The sequence below is a fragment of the Pseudopodoces humilis genome, chromosome 1 (genome assembly GCF_049639895.1).
Source record: "Pseudopodoces humilis isolate 2021_Gansu_Grassland_sample_001 chromosome 1, ASM4963989v1, whole genome shotgun sequence".
Lineage (NCBI taxonomy): Eukaryota > Metazoa > Chordata > Aves > Passeriformes > Paridae > Pseudopodoces > Pseudopodoces humilis.
Genome location: NC_142200.1, coordinates 147,704,721 through 147,724,122, shown reverse-complemented (window position 1 = coordinate 147,724,122; position 19,402 = coordinate 147,704,721). Strand labels below are relative to the sequence as shown.

Sequence of the window (19,402 nt, the reverse complement as noted above, 5' to 3'; positions counted from 1 at the left end):
GCACAGCACCACCAGGCCTGGAGGAGATGGACCTGAAGCCACTGGGGTTTGGGTACCACATTTGGGCACTTGTGGTCAGCTGGTCAGAGTCTGTGTGGCTTCATCAAACACTCCACTCCAGAAATTCAGGTACTTAAATGAGCTGCAGCAACTCATTGCTGTAAACCTGGATCCTGAATCAGCTCCTTGCTGCAACATGTTAACCCCTTTTTCACTCTGTTCCCAAGACAATCCGTGGAGTTACACAAGAGAAGCAGGTTGACAGAGAACACATCAACCAAGCATTTCACAGAATTATAGAATTGTTTAAGTTGGACAAGACCTCCAGTCCAACCATTAACCCAGCACTGCCACATCCCCCACTAAGCTGTGTCCCTAAGGATGGTGACTCCACTACTTCCTTGGGCAGGCAGTTCCTGTGCTTGGTTTCCTCTTATGAGAGTAGCTGAATGAAAAAAAAAAAAAGGATCCTGAGGGACAATTCAGTGAGTAAGGGATGTGTGACCAGTGGTGCCCAATGTCAGCTGACGGAAGCCATAGGATGAGGCAAAGCCTTTTCACTTCAGCCACTTCTGTCAGTGCTGAGAACCAAGTACATCAATTACTGCCGATCTACAGCTCGCCTTTTGTCGGTCAGTAGGTGACAAACTCTGGTTCCTGTGCTAGTGACCGTGACATCGCAGCCTTGGCATTTGAAGGGTATCGCTGTGGGATTTGAAGGATCAGCACTGTCAGAGCAGGGCCAGGCTCGGTGTCACCCTCGGTGTCTGCAGAGGGTCGCTGTCACGGCGGCTGAGCCTCAGCACAACGGGGCCGCGCTGCAGCGAGTGTGAAAGACGGAGATTTCAAAAGACGAAGAGGTTAAAAAACACACCCAGCAATAAGAGCGACCGGCAGGGGCAAGGCTCTGGTGAGCCTCAGGAGACCCCAGACCGAGGGAAGCGATCCGGTTGCAGCCCCGCTCCCCGCAGGGATGCGGGCCGGGACGCGCCCGGCTCAGGGACGCGCCCGGGGCGGACACGGGGATGCGGAGGCAGGACGGCTCCTCCCCGGGGCGGGATGAGGGCCGGGCAGGGGGCACAGAGCCGGGCACAGGCTCTGCCCTGCCGAGGTAGCATGTCGGGGACAGCGGGCACAGCCATCTGCCTGCTGCGCTGCGACCTGCGCCACCACGACAACCAGGTAGGGAGCGCCGGGCTTTCTGTAGGAACAGCCCTGCTGTTGGGCAGGATGGGCAGCGATTCTCCCTGCATCCTGCCCCGAGAGCTCTCACGGCCCGCTCTGTGCTTCCAGGTGCTCCACTGGGCTCAGCACAACGCGGATTTCGTGATTCCCCTCTACTGCTTCGACCCGCGGCACTACCTGGGCACCCACCGCTACAGCTTGCCAAAGACGGGGCCACACAGGCTCAGGTTTTTGCTGGAAAGTGTGAAGGACCTGAGGGAAACGCTCAAGAAAAAAGGAAGGTAGTTGAGAAAGCCCCGTGCAAATAACGCATACATTTCTGTTTTCCTATTTTTAACACATACCTGTGCTGTGACTCACATCATGTCGGGTACTCTGATGGTGGCTTGTTTCAGAGAGCCACAGCCCTTCTGTCAGCTGCAGGGGGGTCCCGTGTGTAGCCCCTGTTGAGGTGATCTGCTGTGGTCACCTGCACAGGGGACAAAGAGCCAGCCAGGCTCTGTGCCACGGGCGTTTTGCTTTCTCAGGTACCCAGATGAGTGCCAGCCTTGAGTGCTTTGCCCAGAGTGCTGACAGAGGGAAACATGAACGGCAGAATTTTGAGATGTGGGCAATTACAGTAGCCACTGTGGCCTGGAGGCTTCCTTGTCCCTGGAGAACTTTTCCCAGGTGTTGGCTTGAAAAGACCAGCATGGATCCTGGCTTCTGAGACTGGAGAGTTACATTTCCTTATGCCCTGTCCCACTAAACCCAGTCTCTAGACTCAGATATCCTTGTTTATGATGCCTTTAGAACCATAATTGGGGTAGACCAGGACCTGAAGAATCCATTACCAAACATTATCTGGCTTTGTAGAGCAAAATATCATGGAGTCATAGAATAGTTTGGGTTGGAAGGGAACTTTAAAGGCCATCTGGTCCAACCCCCTGCAGTGAGCAAGGAACATCTTCAACCAGATCAGGTTCAGAGCCATGTTCAGTCTGACCTTGAATATTTCCAGGGATGGGACAGCCTGTCTAAGAAACTTAGACAAGGTGGATCAGCCAGCCCTTGAATCTCTTTAGTGTGTGAGAATGAGCAGATTCACTTTTAGGTAACAGCCTGGCTTTGTGCCCAGTCATCCTTTCTAAGGCATCCAGAGTGGCAGAAATGTGTTTGACACAAACTAAGCCCCAGAGGCTTACAAACTCTGTTCAGGGGCTCCTAAAAAATGCAGCCTGGTCAAATCCTGTCTGTCTGCCTCCACACACTGTCTGTGCTCCATAGAAAACTAGGACACGAGTGCCTGCCTGGGCTGGGATGGTGGCCTCTTGTACACATAAATAACAATAACATCCAACCTATTTCAGGCCAATATTTTGTATTTTAGTACCCTGGTTGTGAGGAAGGGGAAGCCGGAAGATGTGGTCGGTGATCTGATTACTCAGCTGGGCTCTGTCACTGCTGTGGTTTTCCATGAAGAGGTAAGGGAAGTACTCGAGTGACACAGTTAAAAGAGAAAATGATGCTGTGAAGGTTTCTTCCACAACCAAGTGGTGATGCAGATCCTGTGTGTTCAGAGGCTTTTTTGGCTGTGGTGTTGTTAACCTTGGGGAAGCTGGGTAGTTCCTGGGATGGGGACTCCCCGAGTGGGAGTCCTCGATGGGGCAAAGAGATAAAGGTGATGTGGAGAAGCATGAGGAGGGTAAGACCAGAGACCAGAGTCTTTGAGTATGTGGGAGCTGCATTTCTGCAGCCCTGGCCTCACTCTTTTATCCTCCCTAGGCCACACAGGAGGAGCTGGATGTGGAGAAGGGGCTGTGTCAGGTGTGTAGGCAGCACGGGGTGAAGATTCAGACATTTTGGGGTTCCACGCTGTATCACCGGGATGATCTTCCCTTCAGGCCTATTGACAGGTGGGCTGCTCTGTGGTATCTCTCCTCCACTGTCCCATTTGTTTCTCACTCAGGGGGGCTCCCAGTCCTCTGGTCCCACAGAGAAAGGACTTATTAGTCCATCTGTTTGTGCTTTTATGGAACAGTGCTGTCATACTCAGGCACACAACGGGGAAGCAGCACATTCAGCCCTCTGCACTAGTAGGATTTATTCTTCTATATGTCTAAAGCCAAGGTGTGTGTTTGACCATTCATTCAGGGACTGGAAAAGACCTCTAAGATCATCAAATCAAACCATTAACTAGGCCAAGCTCACCAGTAAACCATGTCTTTCAGTGCTACATCTGCACATCTTTTAAATCCTCCAGGGACAGTGACTCCACCACTTCCCTGGACAGCTTGTTCCAGCCTGACCACCCTTTCTGGCAAGAAACTTTTCCTAATATCCAATCTAAACTTCACCTGAAGCAACTTAATAGAACCATGAAATGGTTTGGATTGGAAGAGACCTAAGAGATTATTTACTTCCAACTCCACCTTGGTGTGTGTACTCTTCACTGCTCCCTCAGTAGTCATTTGTGTAGTTGATGGAATTGAGTGATTTGTGGTATTCTGTGGAAAATGTATATAATAAGGGCAGACAAGTCAGGCCATGAAAATTCCTGTTTTTCTCTTTTGACTGAAAAGGCACCAGGAGGATGTAGATTTTTACACTGAGACCAGCTGTGTTAATCAGAAGTTAGGTGAAATAAATCTGGCTCTCAGAGATTTCCCCACCACGACACACCTTAAATCGAAAAGGCACAATTTGCATCAGAAGCAGAAAGAAACTGGGGAAGGACTGAGCTTCTGGTGGCTGGTATCCCCCAGGGACATCTTCCCCCATTGTGCTGGCAGTGTGCAAACAGGCATCACAAACCTGGGAGGACAGCCTGGAATGCTAATCCTGCTCCTGAGGAAGGGGTGTGTGGAGGGGCCAGGGCAGAGACCTGACTGCTCCCATCTGTTCAGGTTACCTGATGTCTACACCCACTTCCGAAAAGCGCTGGAATCCGGGGCCAGGGTCCGGCCAACCCTGCGGATGGCAGAGCAGCTAAAGCCCCTGGCTCCAGGGCTGGAAGAAGGGAGTATCCCTACAATGGAGGATTTCGGACAGAAGGGTGAGAAAACTTAATTTGGAAGTTGCTCTAATGAAATCCTGCTTAGATTCTGTTCTTAAAAATACCTTACTCAGGTCTGTTTTGAAGAATGTGGTTTACAAAGTAAATAATTTCCTGCTGTTCCAGATGTTCAGCCAGGCTCAATCAGGTACCTGCACAGGCTGCACTTGAGCTTTGATGGTTAATACAAACCAAACATCTTGCACTGCACATTATATTCTGTCAGAGAAAAAAATGTCCTTTTGTACAAATGCAGAGGTAACTAGTGCTTGAGAGATACATGCAATACAGTCCCTAAGGTTAATTGGATTACCATGGCCTTTTCAGTCTGGCAGGTGCTGTAGAAGCATCTGTCTCTAGTTGCAGGGTTAGGCAGATACTTGTCTTGAAATTAAAAGAGATTTAGATTAGATGTGAGAGAGAAATTTTTCCCTGTGAGGGTGGTGAGGCCCTGGCAAAGGTTGCCCAGAGAAGCTGTGGATGTGCCATCCCTGGAAGTGCCCAAGGCCAGGTTGAACAGGGTTTGGAGCAACTTGGGATAGTGGAAGGTGTCCCTGCCCATGGCAGGGGGTTGGAGGTGGATGATCTTTAATGCCCCTTCCAACCCAAACCATTCTGTGATTCTATGATATGTCTCCTACTGAGAACCAAAACACAGAGGCACTGGTTGCCCTTCAAACTGTAACTAAGTCTCAGTTCACTCACACTGAAAATGAAATTAAATTCCCTGTGTGGAGGAGCTGCCCTTCAGCTGGGTAGGAAACATCCTCTTCGTGGTTTTTAATGTGTTTGGTATGACCCTTATTTCAAAGGAGGACCACACAACCTTTTATGCCCCCAAAGCAGAGATCCCCACTTCTGAGCAGCCCTAGATTTTAAGCTCCCTACCTTCAAGATGTGTTCCCAGGGGTAATAACAGGGTGTTGGTGTTTTCTGTGGCAGATCCCGTGACTGATCCCCGAACAGCCTTCCCCTGCAGTGGAGGAGAGACCCAGGCTTTAATGAGGCTGCAATATTATTTTTGGGACACGGTAACTCTTACATTTCCTTGCCTACATCCTCCCCCTTGTACACATGGCTGTGCAAGTGGGTGAGGCTGCAATTTTACTTCCTAATAATATTTTCTTAGCTCCTGTATAAAATTTTGCAAAGAAGGGAATTAGCATTATTTCAGTTTTTCAGAGAGACAAACTAGACCAAAAAGAAGTCATCTGGGACTGGGAAATGTAAGCCAAATACTTAGGAACCTAGTTTACTGGCCATCTCTCTGAAGTATTTTTTTCCATTAACTTCTGGGACTTGGGACAAAATTTTTTAGCTGCTTTACCTTGATTTGCTCCTTCTCTGCTCATGTCCCACATCATCAGCAATGTAGTTCCTCTGCTTTGGAGGAGTGAAAAGTGGCCTGAAGGGGCTGGAATTGCAACTGGGGTGAGGAACAACTGACCCAAGTTCTTCCTGCAGTTATAAATAGTAAGAGGTTTCTGTAGTCTGGTTTAAAATCTTGCAGCCAATAATGGCAGCTACTGTTTGTTTCCTTGCTTTGGTGGAGTGAAGCTCCTGCTGACTGCATTTGTCAGACAGTTTTTGAACTTCTTTCTGGTCTAGTTTGAGGAACTGTCTTAAATTTGCCATGTCTGAATTCAAAGACAGATGTGCTCATTTCCAACAGCATCAGACCCCAGGCAGCTTTCTGGATGAAGGAGGGAGCACCTCTCCAGCTGAGATGGTTTAAAAGCGTGGTGTTCCCAGTGCTTCCCTGGGACAGCCCCCAGGGCATCCTTTCAGCTGTGCTTCCCAAGTTCCTGCATTCCTTTGCTTTTGGGGAGTATTGTCCTGGTTTAACCCCATGAGGCAGCTCAGCCCTACAGCAGCTGCTCCCTCAGCTCCTGCCACTGAGATGGAGAGATTCAGAAGGATTAAAGTGGGAGAAGTCACGTGTTGAGTTAAGGACCATTTAATAGGGAAAGCAAAAGCTGCGTGCACAGGCAAAGAGGGTAAGGTTTCATTTAGTGCTTCCCACCAGTGGGCAGGTGTTCATCCTCAGGAAAGCAGGGCTCCATCACAGTTACTTGGGAAGACAAATGGCATCACTCCAAACATCCTGACTTCCAGCTTTATGTGCTGAGCATGACATCATGTGGTCTAGAATACCCGTTGGGTCATCTGGGGTCAGCTGTCCCAGCTGTGTCCTCTTCCAAATCCTTGTGTACCCCCGGCCTACTCTGGGTGGGGTGGTGAGAGAAACAGAAAAGGCCTTGAGGCTGTGTGAGCTCTGCTCAGCAGTAAGGAAAACATTGGTGTGCTATCTGCCCTGTTTTCAGCACAAACTCAAAACAGCCCCAGATTAGCTACAGGGAAGAAAATTAACTCCATCCCAACCAAAATGAGTGCAAGTGTACATAGCTTCTGCTCTTGGTCAAGCATTAATTAAATTAGAGCTGGAAAACCTGTTCCTTCTTTTGGTTTTTTTTTTTTTTTTTTTTAATGCAAATACCATCTTCCCCAGTGAGCTGCAACAGCCCTTTAGCAATTGTAACCTGTGCAGTGAAGGTGATCAAGGAGAAATTGGTCTTCCCTGTGTCCTCTGCCTTGCCCATGGAATGCTCAGAACATGGAAGATCTGCATCCTGCTGTAAATGTGTGGAGCACAGAAACAACAGCAGTCAGGGTTCCTGCAGCTGAGTGTTGGGTGCTGTCACACTGGTTCTGTAACCCCCAAATAAGCAGCCACAAGGCTGCCAGCTCCACTGGTGCTTTTCAGTGGGATTTTGCTCCAGAACCAGATGGGAATGGGCAGGGAGAGCAAGAACCAGGTGCACAATGCTTGCAGAAAGAAACGTGCTATGGGCTGAAGCGGGGAGCACAGCTTGTGACACAAACCCCAGAGCTACAATGAAAACTGCTGGCGTGATTCATGCCTGTGCTGGAGACAGGAATTGGGCAGCTGTGCAATCCTTGCAGGCAGCCATGAGAGGGAGCCTAGCCCTGCCAGATTGCTCTGGCTCCAGAAGGAAAGAACATTTAGCAGGCTGCTTGTAAAGTATTCAAACCTTTCGTTCTTTTGCTCTCACAGAACCTGGTTGCTTCTTACAAGGAGACTCGGAATGGGCTGGTGGGAATGGATTACTCAACCAAATTCGCACCATGGTAAAGATTTTTGTTGAGATTGGAAAATCCTTTTCTGCTTTCATCCCAAACTGGTGTCATCTGTCTGCTGAGTGCTTCTAGGCATGGGTAGGGATCTAGGTGAGATTCCTTTGGCTCTTTTTGTTGTGGTAGAGCAGCTCTGAGGCTGCACTTCCCTGGAACTGCTGCAGTGAGGCAGAGCTGTGCTGAGAGCTGGGTGTGCTGGGAGCACCAGTGTGGACAGGGAGCAGGAGGAACTCACCATTTACCTTTGGCTCCATGCTGCTTTGTGTGGGAAGGGAAAAGCAGGAAAGCTGCACAGCTTCAGTGTGCTGCTAGGGCTGTAGCAGAACTCAGCCCAGTCCTGGTTTCCTGAATACTTTGGGGCAAGTCACCCCACCTCACTGCCATTCTCTTTTTCTGTGGGGTGAAGAGACACTTCTGATTATTCCTGTTGGAAAGGATCTTTTGTTCAGGAAAATATCTCGGTTTTTAATTAGGGGCTTTAGTCCCTGGTGCTGGAAGAGACAGAGTTAATTCCAGACTGGAACTGAAGAAGCAGCAGAACCCAGTTTGGCCTAAGCTGAGAGCATCTGGATTCTCCCAACAGAATTGCAATGAGAACCAAATTTCTGAGGCTGTTACAGGTCAGGATTTCTTGTTTCCAGCGAGTTTTGTGTTTTGATGGTTGCAGTGGATGGCTCCATCTGGTGGCACTTTGGGATCCCAGCACTGCTGGCTCCGTGGAAGCTTGTTATTTGTGGCCTTCACTTGAGATTTTCCGAGCTGACCATTTGCACAGAGCAAACAGTCCTGATCTGCTTACCCCAAAATGTTCCTCTGTCACGTAATCAAAATCAGAGCGGTTCAGGTTGCATCCAGTTGTTCCCATCTCACACTGGCCATTATAGCTGGTCAGCAATTAAGGAAAAACTCTTCAAAGCCTTTCTTCCTGTTTTCCACAATTCATTAGAACATCCAGTGTTCCCACAAGCTGTAGTGGAAATGGCAGTAAAATGCATTTATAGAAAAAGCAAGGTAAAAGTTGTTCTTTATTACTCTGTGTGATGGGGTTGGAGTCTGCGAGTTCTTTCCTGTCTTGCAGCAGCACTGATTTGGAGCAAATAGAAGGGGCCCAGTGGGTTGAAATGCCAGAGTGGGGTTTGATTCCCTAGTTTTTTCTGCCAGGGCTGAGATTTTCAGCAGTCACTTGCCTTCTGTGGTTGCTCAAATGAGCCACTGAGGTTCTGCAGGAAAAGGAGCCCTGGGCATAGGATAAGCAGGTTTGTGGTAAAAGGACTGGTGGGACATGTGATGCCGAGGTTGACATTTGAGATTCTATTCTGGGTTTGTCCTTGGGTTTGTTAAATTATTTTGGAAAAACTTGTCAAACTTGAGTAAAATTATTTATAGCTTGGAGAGTCCTGTAACAGTCCTACCCCAGGAAGGGGAGGATTTTGATACTTGGAAGAGAATTCTCTGTCTTGAAGAGTTGCAGAGAAGTTACAACTTGACTAAAGCCATTTAGGAAGTCAGGGTCAGAACTTCAAGCCAAACAAAAATTTTAGACAACAACTCTAGACCCAAAACTGCCCCTCTCCTCCCTCTGAGCTGACATCAAGCTGTCAGTCCTTGGCATTCAGGGCATCATTCCTCTGCTTTCAGGCTGGCACTGGGCTGCATCTCACCTCGATACATCTATGAGCAGATCCAGAAGTATGAGAGAGAGAGAACAGCAAATCAGAGCACATACTGGTATGTCTTTGCACCATCAGCATGGCTTATTTTCTTTGAAAAGGAACCTGGCATTTCATGCACAGGAGAGTGATCTGTTAACTCTCTTCATAATTAATGTTTGTTTTTCCAGTGCCTGCTGGCTGGTTCCTCTGGGTTGCACTGTAGTTCTCTTTCAGTATGGATTTGTTAGTCTGTCTTCAACACCCAGAGGCTTTAGGCACTTTGTAAGCAAAGATTATGAGTGCCAGTTGTCATTATTATTATTGCTGTGGTTGCTGATTTTTGAAAATAATCTCAGCAAATCAGCACCATCCATCTCTGTGTTGTTGTTATGGGCTAAATGAGAAGGAAGAATAATTTACAAATAAAAGCCTAAGGGTTTCTCAGATCAAGGATATGAGCCCAAAAGTCTCCGTGACTGTGTGACTTGTGCAAATCTCATGGTGTTTGAAGGTCCCATGGCCACAAGTGCAGCAAGTGGCCCCGTGTTTGCTCAGCTGCCTGGCCACGACCACCACATCAGAGCAGAGAGGAAAAGACACTGGGAATTGGGTTTAATGCATCCCATCTTGTCAGCCATGCTTTTCCTCACCTCTCAGTTTATCCATCCCCTGGGCTGGCCCTGAACTTGTTCAGATCTGCCCAGACACTGAATCAGAACCTGGAACTCTCAGAGAGAAACAGGTTCATGTTAGAGCCTGGTGTAACACTAGACCTGGATGGGAAAAATCCCAAACTGTAATGTCTGTGCAAACTCTAGAACTAAATATGCATTTTGGTTTGCTACATTTGCAACATGTCAAACAGCACAGTGGTTGGTGAAGAGCAGGCAGAACACTGCCAACCATTCTGGCCAAAATGTTCAGTTTCATTAAAATTCAAATGACAGATAAAGTATCAACACCCATGAAGTGTATGTTTGGGGTTTTTTTTTTATTTCAAAGATAATTAAGAGAGGAAAGATTTCAAGAAATGAACATACTCCTGTTTTCCATCTAACAGTCAGCCAGCCTGCTGGCAGCTGGCCTGCCATGGTGATTTTAGCATTTTAAAATATTCAGTAATTATAAAAATGAAGCTGTCAAACTCCCAAGAAGTTAATTGTACAATGAATACAGGTCATGGTGGCTGCACTTGAGGGATTCATTAAACCTCAGTGTTATGACACTACTTTTTAGAATTCGGACAGTGTCCTGTTCAGGTTGGACATAAGGAGGAATTTTTTCAGTGAAAGGGTGATTAGACATGGGAGTGTGTTTCCCAGGGAGGTGGTGGAGTCACTGGCCCTGCAGTTATTTAAGGAAAGACTGGACTCAGTGCCATGGTCTGGCTGACACAGTGGTGTTTGGTCACAGATGGGCCTGGATGATCTCGAGGTCTTTTCCAACCTAACTGATTCCTTAAGTCCTTAATTCTGTTCCATAACCAGATTATCCAGGAGGATCTTGACAGCCTAAAAATCAGCTGAGCAGAGTGCTCCCCATATGGCATAGAGTTGAAGCAGGTCTCTGAGGCTGATGTGCCATCATTTTATGAAAAGCTTTTTTTATATAAAAGTTTTTATATAAAACTGTCATTTTTTTCTGTGGGCCTAGCACCTGATCTAATGGGCTGGAGCACTGTAAATCAGTTTTGAAAGGCGTCTTAGGGTGCCTTGCAAAGGTTATTGCTTAAATCAATGCAAATCTCTCAGGAATGTTCTCATTCCTGTGGAAGTGTGAAGCTGAATCAGGCCCTCGCCCTGCTCTGTGGAGAATCACATCCCAGTAGGGCTGGAGGAGGAACATGTTTCCTGAGACATGTGAGGAGGAACATGTTTCCTGCACGTGAGCTGAGGAAAGCTTCCCAAGTGACTCATGCAGGGTTTGCTTTCCCTGTAAGCCAGGTAAGTAGGCTTGGGGAAAGAACTGGTCCTGAAATGGCTCTTTGTGAATAAACCTCACGGTGTTAATGATGGGTTGTATTGAAGCAAAATCCTGGTTTAGTAATCATATCTGACCCACAGTGAAACACTGAGATGGCTTTGTGTTTCAGGGTCCTGTTTGAACTGCTGTGGAGGGATTACTTTCGGTTTGTGGCCCTGAAGTACGGCAGGAGGATTTTCTCATTGAGAGGTGGGTATGGATCACCACATTGAGGAGGGAAAGGTACTCTCTTACAACAGGGACAGTAAGAGAAGAGGCTGTTGGCATTAAGTTGTTCAAATGTTCATCTCAAGGTGTTGTGTCAGCACCCTGGGGTGCTGCTGGGGACTCTCTGCTAGCACAGAAGTGCCTCAGCACCACAGTGCTCACTGATCCCCAAATCTGATTAGATACAGGGAGTATCATTCACACATGTCTGTGGGAAACAGCAGCACAAGGAGAGTGAAGATGCTGTTTCCAGAGAATTCCACCTTTCGGCAGAATCCAGGCTTCAGGCTTGCCCAGGTTCTCCAGAGGACATGGGACAGAGCAGGAACTGACCCAGCAGCGTGAATCCCAAGACACCAGATACTGCATTACACAGGAATCAGAATGAGATTCAGCTCCAGCCCCAATGACAGGAGTGTGCATGTGAAATGGGGGTCTGAACACTCAGTGCAACAAAAATTACCCACTCCACGTGTCTGGAGTCCCTGCAGGTGATGCCTGTGCTGGGTGAGCTGCTCTGCAGGTGATGCAGCACTGGCTTAGATGCTCCAGGGCAGCCTGCCTGCCATCCAGCTGTGGCTGCAGAGGGACACATCTCTCTCAGGGCCTGTGTCACATCTGCCAGGCCTGTGTGGCTGTTCTGATGGCATTGGATGCCAGTGGTGGGCCTGATCTTGAATGTTTGTAACTAGAGTTGAGTTGTCCCTGTTGTCTTTGCTCCACTGCACAGAAGGCTGTAATTGATCCTGCAAACATCAAATCATCCCACTCATCTGTTCCTATCCCATTTGCAGGGGCAAAATGTTACCTGGGGCTTCTGCCAGGTAATTCTGGGTGTAGTACCTGCTACAGAAACAGATTTCCCATAAACATTATCCTGGAGTAAAGCTGAAAAAGAAAATACCAGTGTGGGCCAGAGCACACCTCTGTCCACTTGTGAGGTCTGAGTCATTTTTAATTAAAAAAGGGAAAAAAAAAGCAAACATCAGCAAAACAAATAGACAAAATCCATTAGGGCTTGAACACCTTCTGTGTGCAAAAGACACCCCTTTACAACACTTGAGGGGAGGAATGGATCATCTCTAAACATGTGCAGGAGGTTTGTAATGGCACTGAGAGGCCGAGCCTCACCCTCATGCCTGGTGTCAACAAAGCACCCCTGGCTGCCTTGTGGTGTGAGTAACTGTCAGTATTTCTTCATCAGCAGGTGATTATTTTCCTCCACAGGGCTTCAAAGTAAAGAGATCCCCTGGAAAAAGGACCTTCAGCTCTTTGGCTGTTGGAGAGGTCAGTAGAGACCACAGGTGGGGCAGGGTGTGTTTTGTTCTCCCGTCTCTGTTGGGGCTCACATGTGCCCTGACACTGACTCAGGTCTCTGTGGGGGAGCTGCCAGCATGGCCAGGGCTGGCATTTAAACTGGCATCACCAGGGTATGAATGTGTGTGGCTTCCCTTCCCCGACTGAGTGCCGTACAGGAGCAGCCCACAGGGTTTCCCTGCTTTGGGAGGTGCACTGCAGGTAGATTTTCCTGCCCGGGAGGGTGTGTTTGTGACCTGCTGGTCCCTTCAGTTTAGTCACACAGAGGCTGACCAGCCCTTCTTATCAATACTAGATTGCCATCCCTGCTATGTTTGGTTCTGTTTGCTTTTGGTTACAAGGTTACAACAGATTGAGACTAAATCCCATTTTTTTGTAATCCCACAGCCTTTTCTTTAGCTGTTGTCACTTTGTGGTTGTAACATGAATAATGAGCATAATATCTCAAAATTTGGAGGGACTAACAGATTAAAGCATTAGAATCAGTTCAATACACACTTCTGTATCTTTTTTTGTGTTAATGCCACGTGTACCCCTTTGCACACAGGATAAAATAAATCATCCAGGCACAGTAAATCTTTTCCTTAACAACAGACAAACTCTACTTTTTAGCTACTAACCCTGGGGGATTTGTCCAGTACATCCCTCTGTTAGTCACCTGTCAAGAATCTTTCTGTTCTTGGCCCATCTCAGTATTGTCTGCATATTTATTTTACTTTGCAAAATTCCCTGCAACCCACCTGATTGTTTTTCCAGTCTGACCTGATTGCTTTTCCAGTCTGAAATTTTTCTGTACTTTTTCTTTTTTTTCTTCTTGCCAAAACTTCTCCCCAGCTTAATTTTCAGTATGATATCCCATTTAATTTTCAGTGGATCTTAGTGGCTGCACTCCAGCTAAACCACACTGAAATCTCTCCCTGCCACTGTGCACTGGCCCTGTCTTGGAAATGACAGTGAATACATGACCACAGGCTGCTTTATGAGTGCCCAAAAGCATCCTGATATCCCAGTGCTGTGTTTTGTCTCTGCAGAGGGCAAAACTGGGGTTCCTTTTGTGGATGCCAACATGAGGGAGCTGAGTGCCACGGGCTTCATGTCGAACAGAGGGCGGCAGAACGTCGCCAGCTTCCTCACCAAAGACCTGGGGCTGGACTGGAGGATGGGGGCAGAATGGTTTGAATACCTGCTGGTAAGACTGGGCTCTTTGTGTACCTGGAACTTAATGACAGGCAGGAGGACAGCCCTGATTTATAAGAAAGGGTACAGGTGATGATCAATAATTTTCAGGCTGATACAAGGCCATGTAGATAGGTTTTGCAGGGTGTGAACTTCCCAAAGCTCACATAAGTAAAAGGAATTTTGCCACAGTGGAGCTGCCATCAGCAAAGATGTAGCTAGGAAGTTTGCAGTAAGTGTTGATTCTCTGTGTAGGGTTTTAGCCAGAGATCCATCGCACTTGAGGAAATTTTCAAACATGAATTATGATAACAGTGCTCTGATTTGCTCACTCCAGAGGCTGGGGAGGAGGGCAGCCCAGAAATAGAACATAAAAAGAAGTGTGTGCTGGCACAGCGTCTTTGCATCGATGGCTGTGGACTGGGAAGCCATCTAGTCAAGCTCAGGCAAGTAGGGACAATAGCTGGATCAGCTTCCACAGAGCTCCACCCTGGCTGGAGGCATCCTTCTTCATTCTGGGGTGTTACAGGCCTCCCTGCCAACTGGAGCACCAGTTCATCTCTCATATATCAATCAGCAGCTGTGTGAGCTCAGTTAAATAGCTGGGTCACTTTTCTGACCTCAGTCCCCGTGGGTTCTCATGGTACTGACTGAAAAAGGCCAAAGAGTCACATCAGCCTCACATTAAAGGTCTTATCTGTGGGATACAGGAGGCTACTGGCAATCAGAAAACTTTCTACTTAGAATGCTGGATGGGCAGAGAAAGCCCAGTTGCCTTGCCAATATCTGCAATTAAAAGAGACTTTTTTGTGAATGATTTATTTTTTTTTTAACTTCCTTGGAGCTGGGCTCTGACATGGCTCTGGCTGCAGGAAGAAAATCTGGGTGCTCTCTCATGCCAATGCTGTGAGCAGCAGTGGGTTTGGACAACAACAGGGTGCAGGACTTCAGGATCCTCCAGAAAGGTGTTTTGGGAGCTCCATATAGTGATGCTTTTCCAGATAAGAGCAAGAGCCTTCCACAAGTGTGTCCTGTTCCACAAGTGAGGAAGACCTGGAAGGTCTCACACTAGAAAGATGCTACATTTATTATAATATAATAATATAATAGAAAGCTATCTAAATTTATTCCTAAGGATATGAATAGCAGCCTTGCTTGAAGCAGAATTTAGCATGCTGCACTGGCCCTTTCACCTTGGGAAGCCCCAGATGCTGATGGCCACTGTAGATTGGTGTGGCACAGGCTGATCCTTGTGTCCTTCTGTCCCATCTGGTGTCACACAGCTCTGTTACTGTAACCTGGTGATATCCCCAGAGCAGCACACAGGAGACATCAGCTTGGTGGGGAAGGCACAGCTGTAGAGGGGTAGAGGCCAGTGCAGAACTGAAACTGGTCTTGCCTCAAAAAAAGGGAAAGCAATGTCTATTTCATCTCCAATACTGCCAGGAAAGGCCCACCAAGTGTTTATGTGTGCCATCCACACCAGACAGGCAGGGAAACTGAGGCACAAACTCTCTGCAAGCTGATGGAGCCAGGGGAAAGGCCAGAGACCACTGATGTCTTGAACTGAGAATGTCTCAGCTCTGACTTCATTGATTCCATTCACAGGGTCAAGCCCCAAGGAAAGGCAGAGAAACAAACAGAAGAGAATGCCAGGAAGGGGCAAGGCTAAGGGGGAAATGAGCCTGCCTCCTCTAGGCCCCCTTGGATTTGCCCTCACCTCCCACACACGCTTTCCTGCATGTTAATCACACAATCAGGCCTCCAATGGCATCTTTCTTCCCTCCTTATCTCACCAGCTGGAGGAAGCGAGCTGGGAAGGGGAAGCCTGGTGCATAGGGAGCAGAGCTGGCTGCTGCTCACCCTGACCCCGGCACTCACTGGCCCTGCAGAGAAAGGGCAGCTTGTCAGAGCCCATTCCCTGAGCCTTCTGCCATCCTGGAGCATTGAGCTCCCCACTCCAAAGAGTGGCTGACATCTTGGGGACATCTCTTTGTGGGCTCATTGCTGCTGTGGCTGCAGTAAAGGGAGAAGAGAACAGCACTGAACCAGCTCTTTCTGCCACAGCTGCTGCTTTTGCAGCACAGACAACCCTAGGAATGCTCAGAGATCCCAAACCCTCCTTATTGTCACTTCCCTCCTGAGCAGGGTTTGAGTTATCCTACAACTGGAAAACTGGTGTTGGATTTAAGCCACCCTGCCCAGCTGAAGAGCACTCAGATGGGATCACGTTCTGCTCTCATTTGTGCTTGTTCCAAAAGCCCCACTCCATTTTATATAAGCATCCTTGAGAGCTTTTTATTTGTTTAGAGAAGGAATAACTTGACAATGGGAAAAAATTGCAGTGTTTGTATCATTTGCATCCTCATATACACTGTGGTTTTTCTGCACAGTCTGAGTTAGACTTCTCTCCAAACTGCCTAGTAGGATCTGCAGAGTTGATTTGCTAGTGTGTGGTGTCTGGGTAACTGGTCAGAAAGAATTTTCTCTTATATTGGAATACTTTGTTTTGGAATATGAACATCCAAATTCTAGGGCTGCTTGGGAAGTCTGCCAGATGATGGCAGAAAGAGACTTTGGTTGGACTTTTATCTATCTCACTGACTTAAGTGCTGTGAATTGAAGTAGCCTGGGAACCTGATCCCAGCTGTAAAAAGCAGCCATGCACGTCCTTTTCTGAGCCAGATGCTTCTACCATCATGGGGGAGCTCTGACCACCCCCAGTCCGGTTGGAGTGAATCTAATTCAAGGAATTTTCCCCCTGAGCTAAAGGATGGACAAGAAGATTGACCAAAGGCCAGGTCAGCTTTTCTGACTGTTTTCTCCCTCTGTTCTCAAGGTGGATTATGATGTTTGTAGCAATTACGGCAACTGGTTATACAGCGCTGGCATTGGCAACGACCCACGGGACAACAGGAAATTTAACATGATCAAACAAGGCCTGGATTACGATGGGAATGTAAGTCTCATTTGGCTGTTTTACAAGGATGAGTGCAGTAAGGACATGTGGTGTTTTCAGGGAGCAGAGGAGATCAGTGTGCTGTGGGGATACCAAACCAGTTCTCATATATCCTGGCCAGCAGTCGGGCAGGTTCCTCCTTGTGCACAGGACAAGCTGCTGTCCTCAGGGAGGCTGGAACTCCCCACACCCTCCCTGGTCAGTGTGTTAAGTGTTTCATCACCATTTCTTCCTAGTCACAGCCACATCCCATCAGTACTGAGCACAGATGTTTTCCTGAGCACAGAGCAGCTTCTTGGAGAACTCAGGAGTTATCTGAGAGACAGAGCCATTCCTTGAGAGGTACTGAAGAGTAGATTAAACCTGTGACTCCTCTGACTGTCCTCTCTTAAATGGTGGGAGCAGATAAATTGCCCTTTCCATGTGCTTAGCCAGTATTCACATACTGGGTTACCTGTTTCCATGCTATTCCTTAGCTTCACATCAGGCTGTGCTGTTGCCTTTTGGCACTGTAGCTGGCAGGATTTAACAAGAAATCGGAAATTAGTCCTAGTAGAAGACACAGCAGTAGAGTTAATAGGAGAGATTCAGGAACACAAGAGTGTGCAGCTGTGCTAGTCATCCTATTTGCCTTCAGTCATGGGAAACTACTTGGTGGTGACTTCGTTTCAGGATGTCCTAAACAGGACAGGTGAACAGTGCTGAAAATGCTCTTCTGCCTCCCCCTCTGCCTGCAGTGGGAGCATGGGAGAAGAGCTCCAGCATCTCTCTTTAGGCATTAATTCTGGGTGGAGGATTTAGCAAGAAGGGCTAAGGGCTTGTCAGAGGTAACTGATGCTGTACAACACCAGCTCCTCTACCTGGAAATCTGCCTCCTCTCTTTCCAATTGAGAAAGAGCCTTTCTGGGAAGCACTTAGAGATTGTCACTGAATGCATCCTGTGCCATTGGTTCTGTTTGCAGGGGGATTATGTCCGGCTGTGGGTTCCAGAACTGCAGGGCATAAAGGGAGCAGACATCCACACCCCCTGGGCACTGAGCAGTGCTGCTCTCTCCCAGGCAGGAGTAACTCTAGGTGAGACCTACCCATGGCCAGTGGTGACAGCCCCAGAGTGGAGCCGGCACATCCACCAGAGGCCTGTGAGTACTGGGAAGGCTGGGATGGGGTGAGAGGGCTCCAGGGGCTGCTCTGCATCAGTTTCTATGAGTTCTGCTCTTCTTTCTCAGGTGTAATGGAAAAAAAAAGTTGTTTTACTGCAAGCTCACATCACAGCAGGGACTGTGCAGCCAGGATTATTTAGCTGTCTGTCCTACCCACTGTGGTGAAGGATGTAAATTTTTGCTGCTTCTCTGTCCCTTGTATAGTCAACAGGTTTTAGCCACAGCTAAAAGGATCCTTCTGAGCATCCTTCCATGCCAGAGGGTGGGGTTTCTCCAAGGCCTCCACTGGTGTGACCACCCCAGGATACAGGTGGACAGAAGAGAAACAACCCAGTGTCCTTTCTGTTCAGGAGGTGGAAGTAAAAACAACCACCTTCCTGCCTGAGTGCACTCAAACTGGAGTCAGCAAGACCTGTAAATATGGGGACTGCTCCTTGCACTTTGCTTTTTGGGTGTATCTTCCCCTTTAGAACGGGGGCAGAATGAGATGTTGATCCTGCAACACCTCAAGGCTTTTATCTGCTGCCTGGGATGCTGTTCTTGGAGGAGATGGGTATGGAAGGAAATGGATGTGACCAAGGGCTGTGTATTACAAGAGCATTCAGCATTTTGCCTTTCCCTCATACTTCTTCCCTGCCTCCTCCTGAGTGAGGATACTTTGTGAAGGCTCAAATTTAGATGTTGTACCAAGTCAGTGAAGAATGAAACATGCCCCTATTTCAGGTTTTAATCCCAAGGTGCAGTACCAAAGTTTTAAGCCAGATTTCTTTGCCATGAGTGGAAAGTTTTGTGGAAGCAAAGCCACCTGCTTCATCCATGCTGTTGGAGGGCTTGGATTAGTAACCTGGGATGAGAGAAAGGGCCCTGCAGGAGCACCTTAGTGAGACACCAGTTTGATGCAGTGATGAAACTTGAAGCCAAAAAGCTCCATCAGGCAAAAGTTCAATTTTGACCAACTTTCCCAGCTCTCACCTTACCATAAATCCTGGTTTCCTAAATCTCAGTCTAGAGCAGTGACCGTCAGGCCTTCCTGCCTTTTTGAGTGAACTTGGGAAGCAAAAGTTCCATGTGCACATTCTCCTGGATGTCAGCACTGCTTTGTGACCAAATCCACCCTGCAGCATCAGTAAATATCTTGCTCTTCCTTGTCATTTGCCACAGGGAGAAAGTCCCCATCCCAGGGGAAGGAGGGGACCAGCACAGCACAAGGACAGAGGGATAGATTTTTACTTCTCTCGCAAGAAAGATGCTTGCTGAAGGCTGAAGGAGTGCTCAGCAGGAGGTTTTGCTGCTACGGGTGCCTGGATAATGGTTAATCATCTTGAACAAGCCAAAGATACAGGTTTGACACGGTATAATAACATGGGATCTGCCTGTCTGGTGTTCCTGGGAACACTTGCTGGATGTGGGTGTTTGGAGGTTGTGTATTAGCACCTCTCCTTACAATCTGGAGCCAGTGGTTTATGTGGCAGGTGTTCAGTCAGAACTGAAACTTCTTATGCTAATTTTTCATGTTTTAAAGTTTTAAACCCACCAATCATTGTGCAATTAAAAGTTTTCCTACTGGAATATT

General features: G+C 47.8%; 1 protein-coding gene across 2 annotated transcripts; it reads left to right on the top strand.

The window, feature by feature from the left end:
- The first annotated feature begins 1,063 nt into the window (after nt 1–1,063).
- On the top strand, nt 1,064–19,400 carry LOC102100736 (cryptochrome DASH-like). 2 transcript variants are annotated; one of them, XM_088059297.1, is made up of 14 exons: nt 1,064–1,182; nt 1,294–1,466; nt 2,555–2,648; nt 2,950–3,080; nt 4,071–4,219; nt 5,162–5,250; nt 7,296–7,369; nt 9,014–9,103; nt 11,120–11,199; nt 12,445–12,504; nt 13,566–13,723; nt 16,550–16,669; nt 17,728–17,808; nt 18,991–19,400. In XM_088059297.1, the coding sequence occupies exons 1-14, from the start codon at nt 1,117–1,119 to the stop codon at nt 19,084–19,086; spliced, it is 1,461 nt and encodes a 486-aa protein (XP_087915423.1). In that variant the 5' UTR covers nt 1,064–1,116; the 3' UTR covers nt 19,087–19,400. The 2 variants fall into 2 exon arrangements, with proteins under 2 accessions (XP_087915423.1, XP_014112187.2); XM_014256712.2 differs by having other exon boundaries at nt 17,632–17,808.
- The last annotated feature ends 2 nt before the right edge of the window (nt 19,401–19,402 follow it).

What these genes read in the sequence shown, in the direction of transcription:
- LOC102100736 (XM_014256712.2), top strand. Translation starts at nt 1,117, where the DNA reads ATGTCGGGGACAGCGGGCACAGCCATCTGCCTGCTGCGCTGCGACCTG. An exon ending in ACGCTCAAGAAAAAAGGAAG is followed by an intron (nt 1,467 to 2,554) that starts GTAGTTGAGAAA and finishes TTTGTATTTTAG; the next exon opens with TACCCTGGTTGTGAGGAAGG. An exon ending in AATATTATTTTTGGGACACG is followed by an intron (nt 5,251 to 7,295) that starts GTAACTCTTACA and finishes TTGCTCTCACAG; the next exon opens with AACCTGGTTGCTTCTTACAA.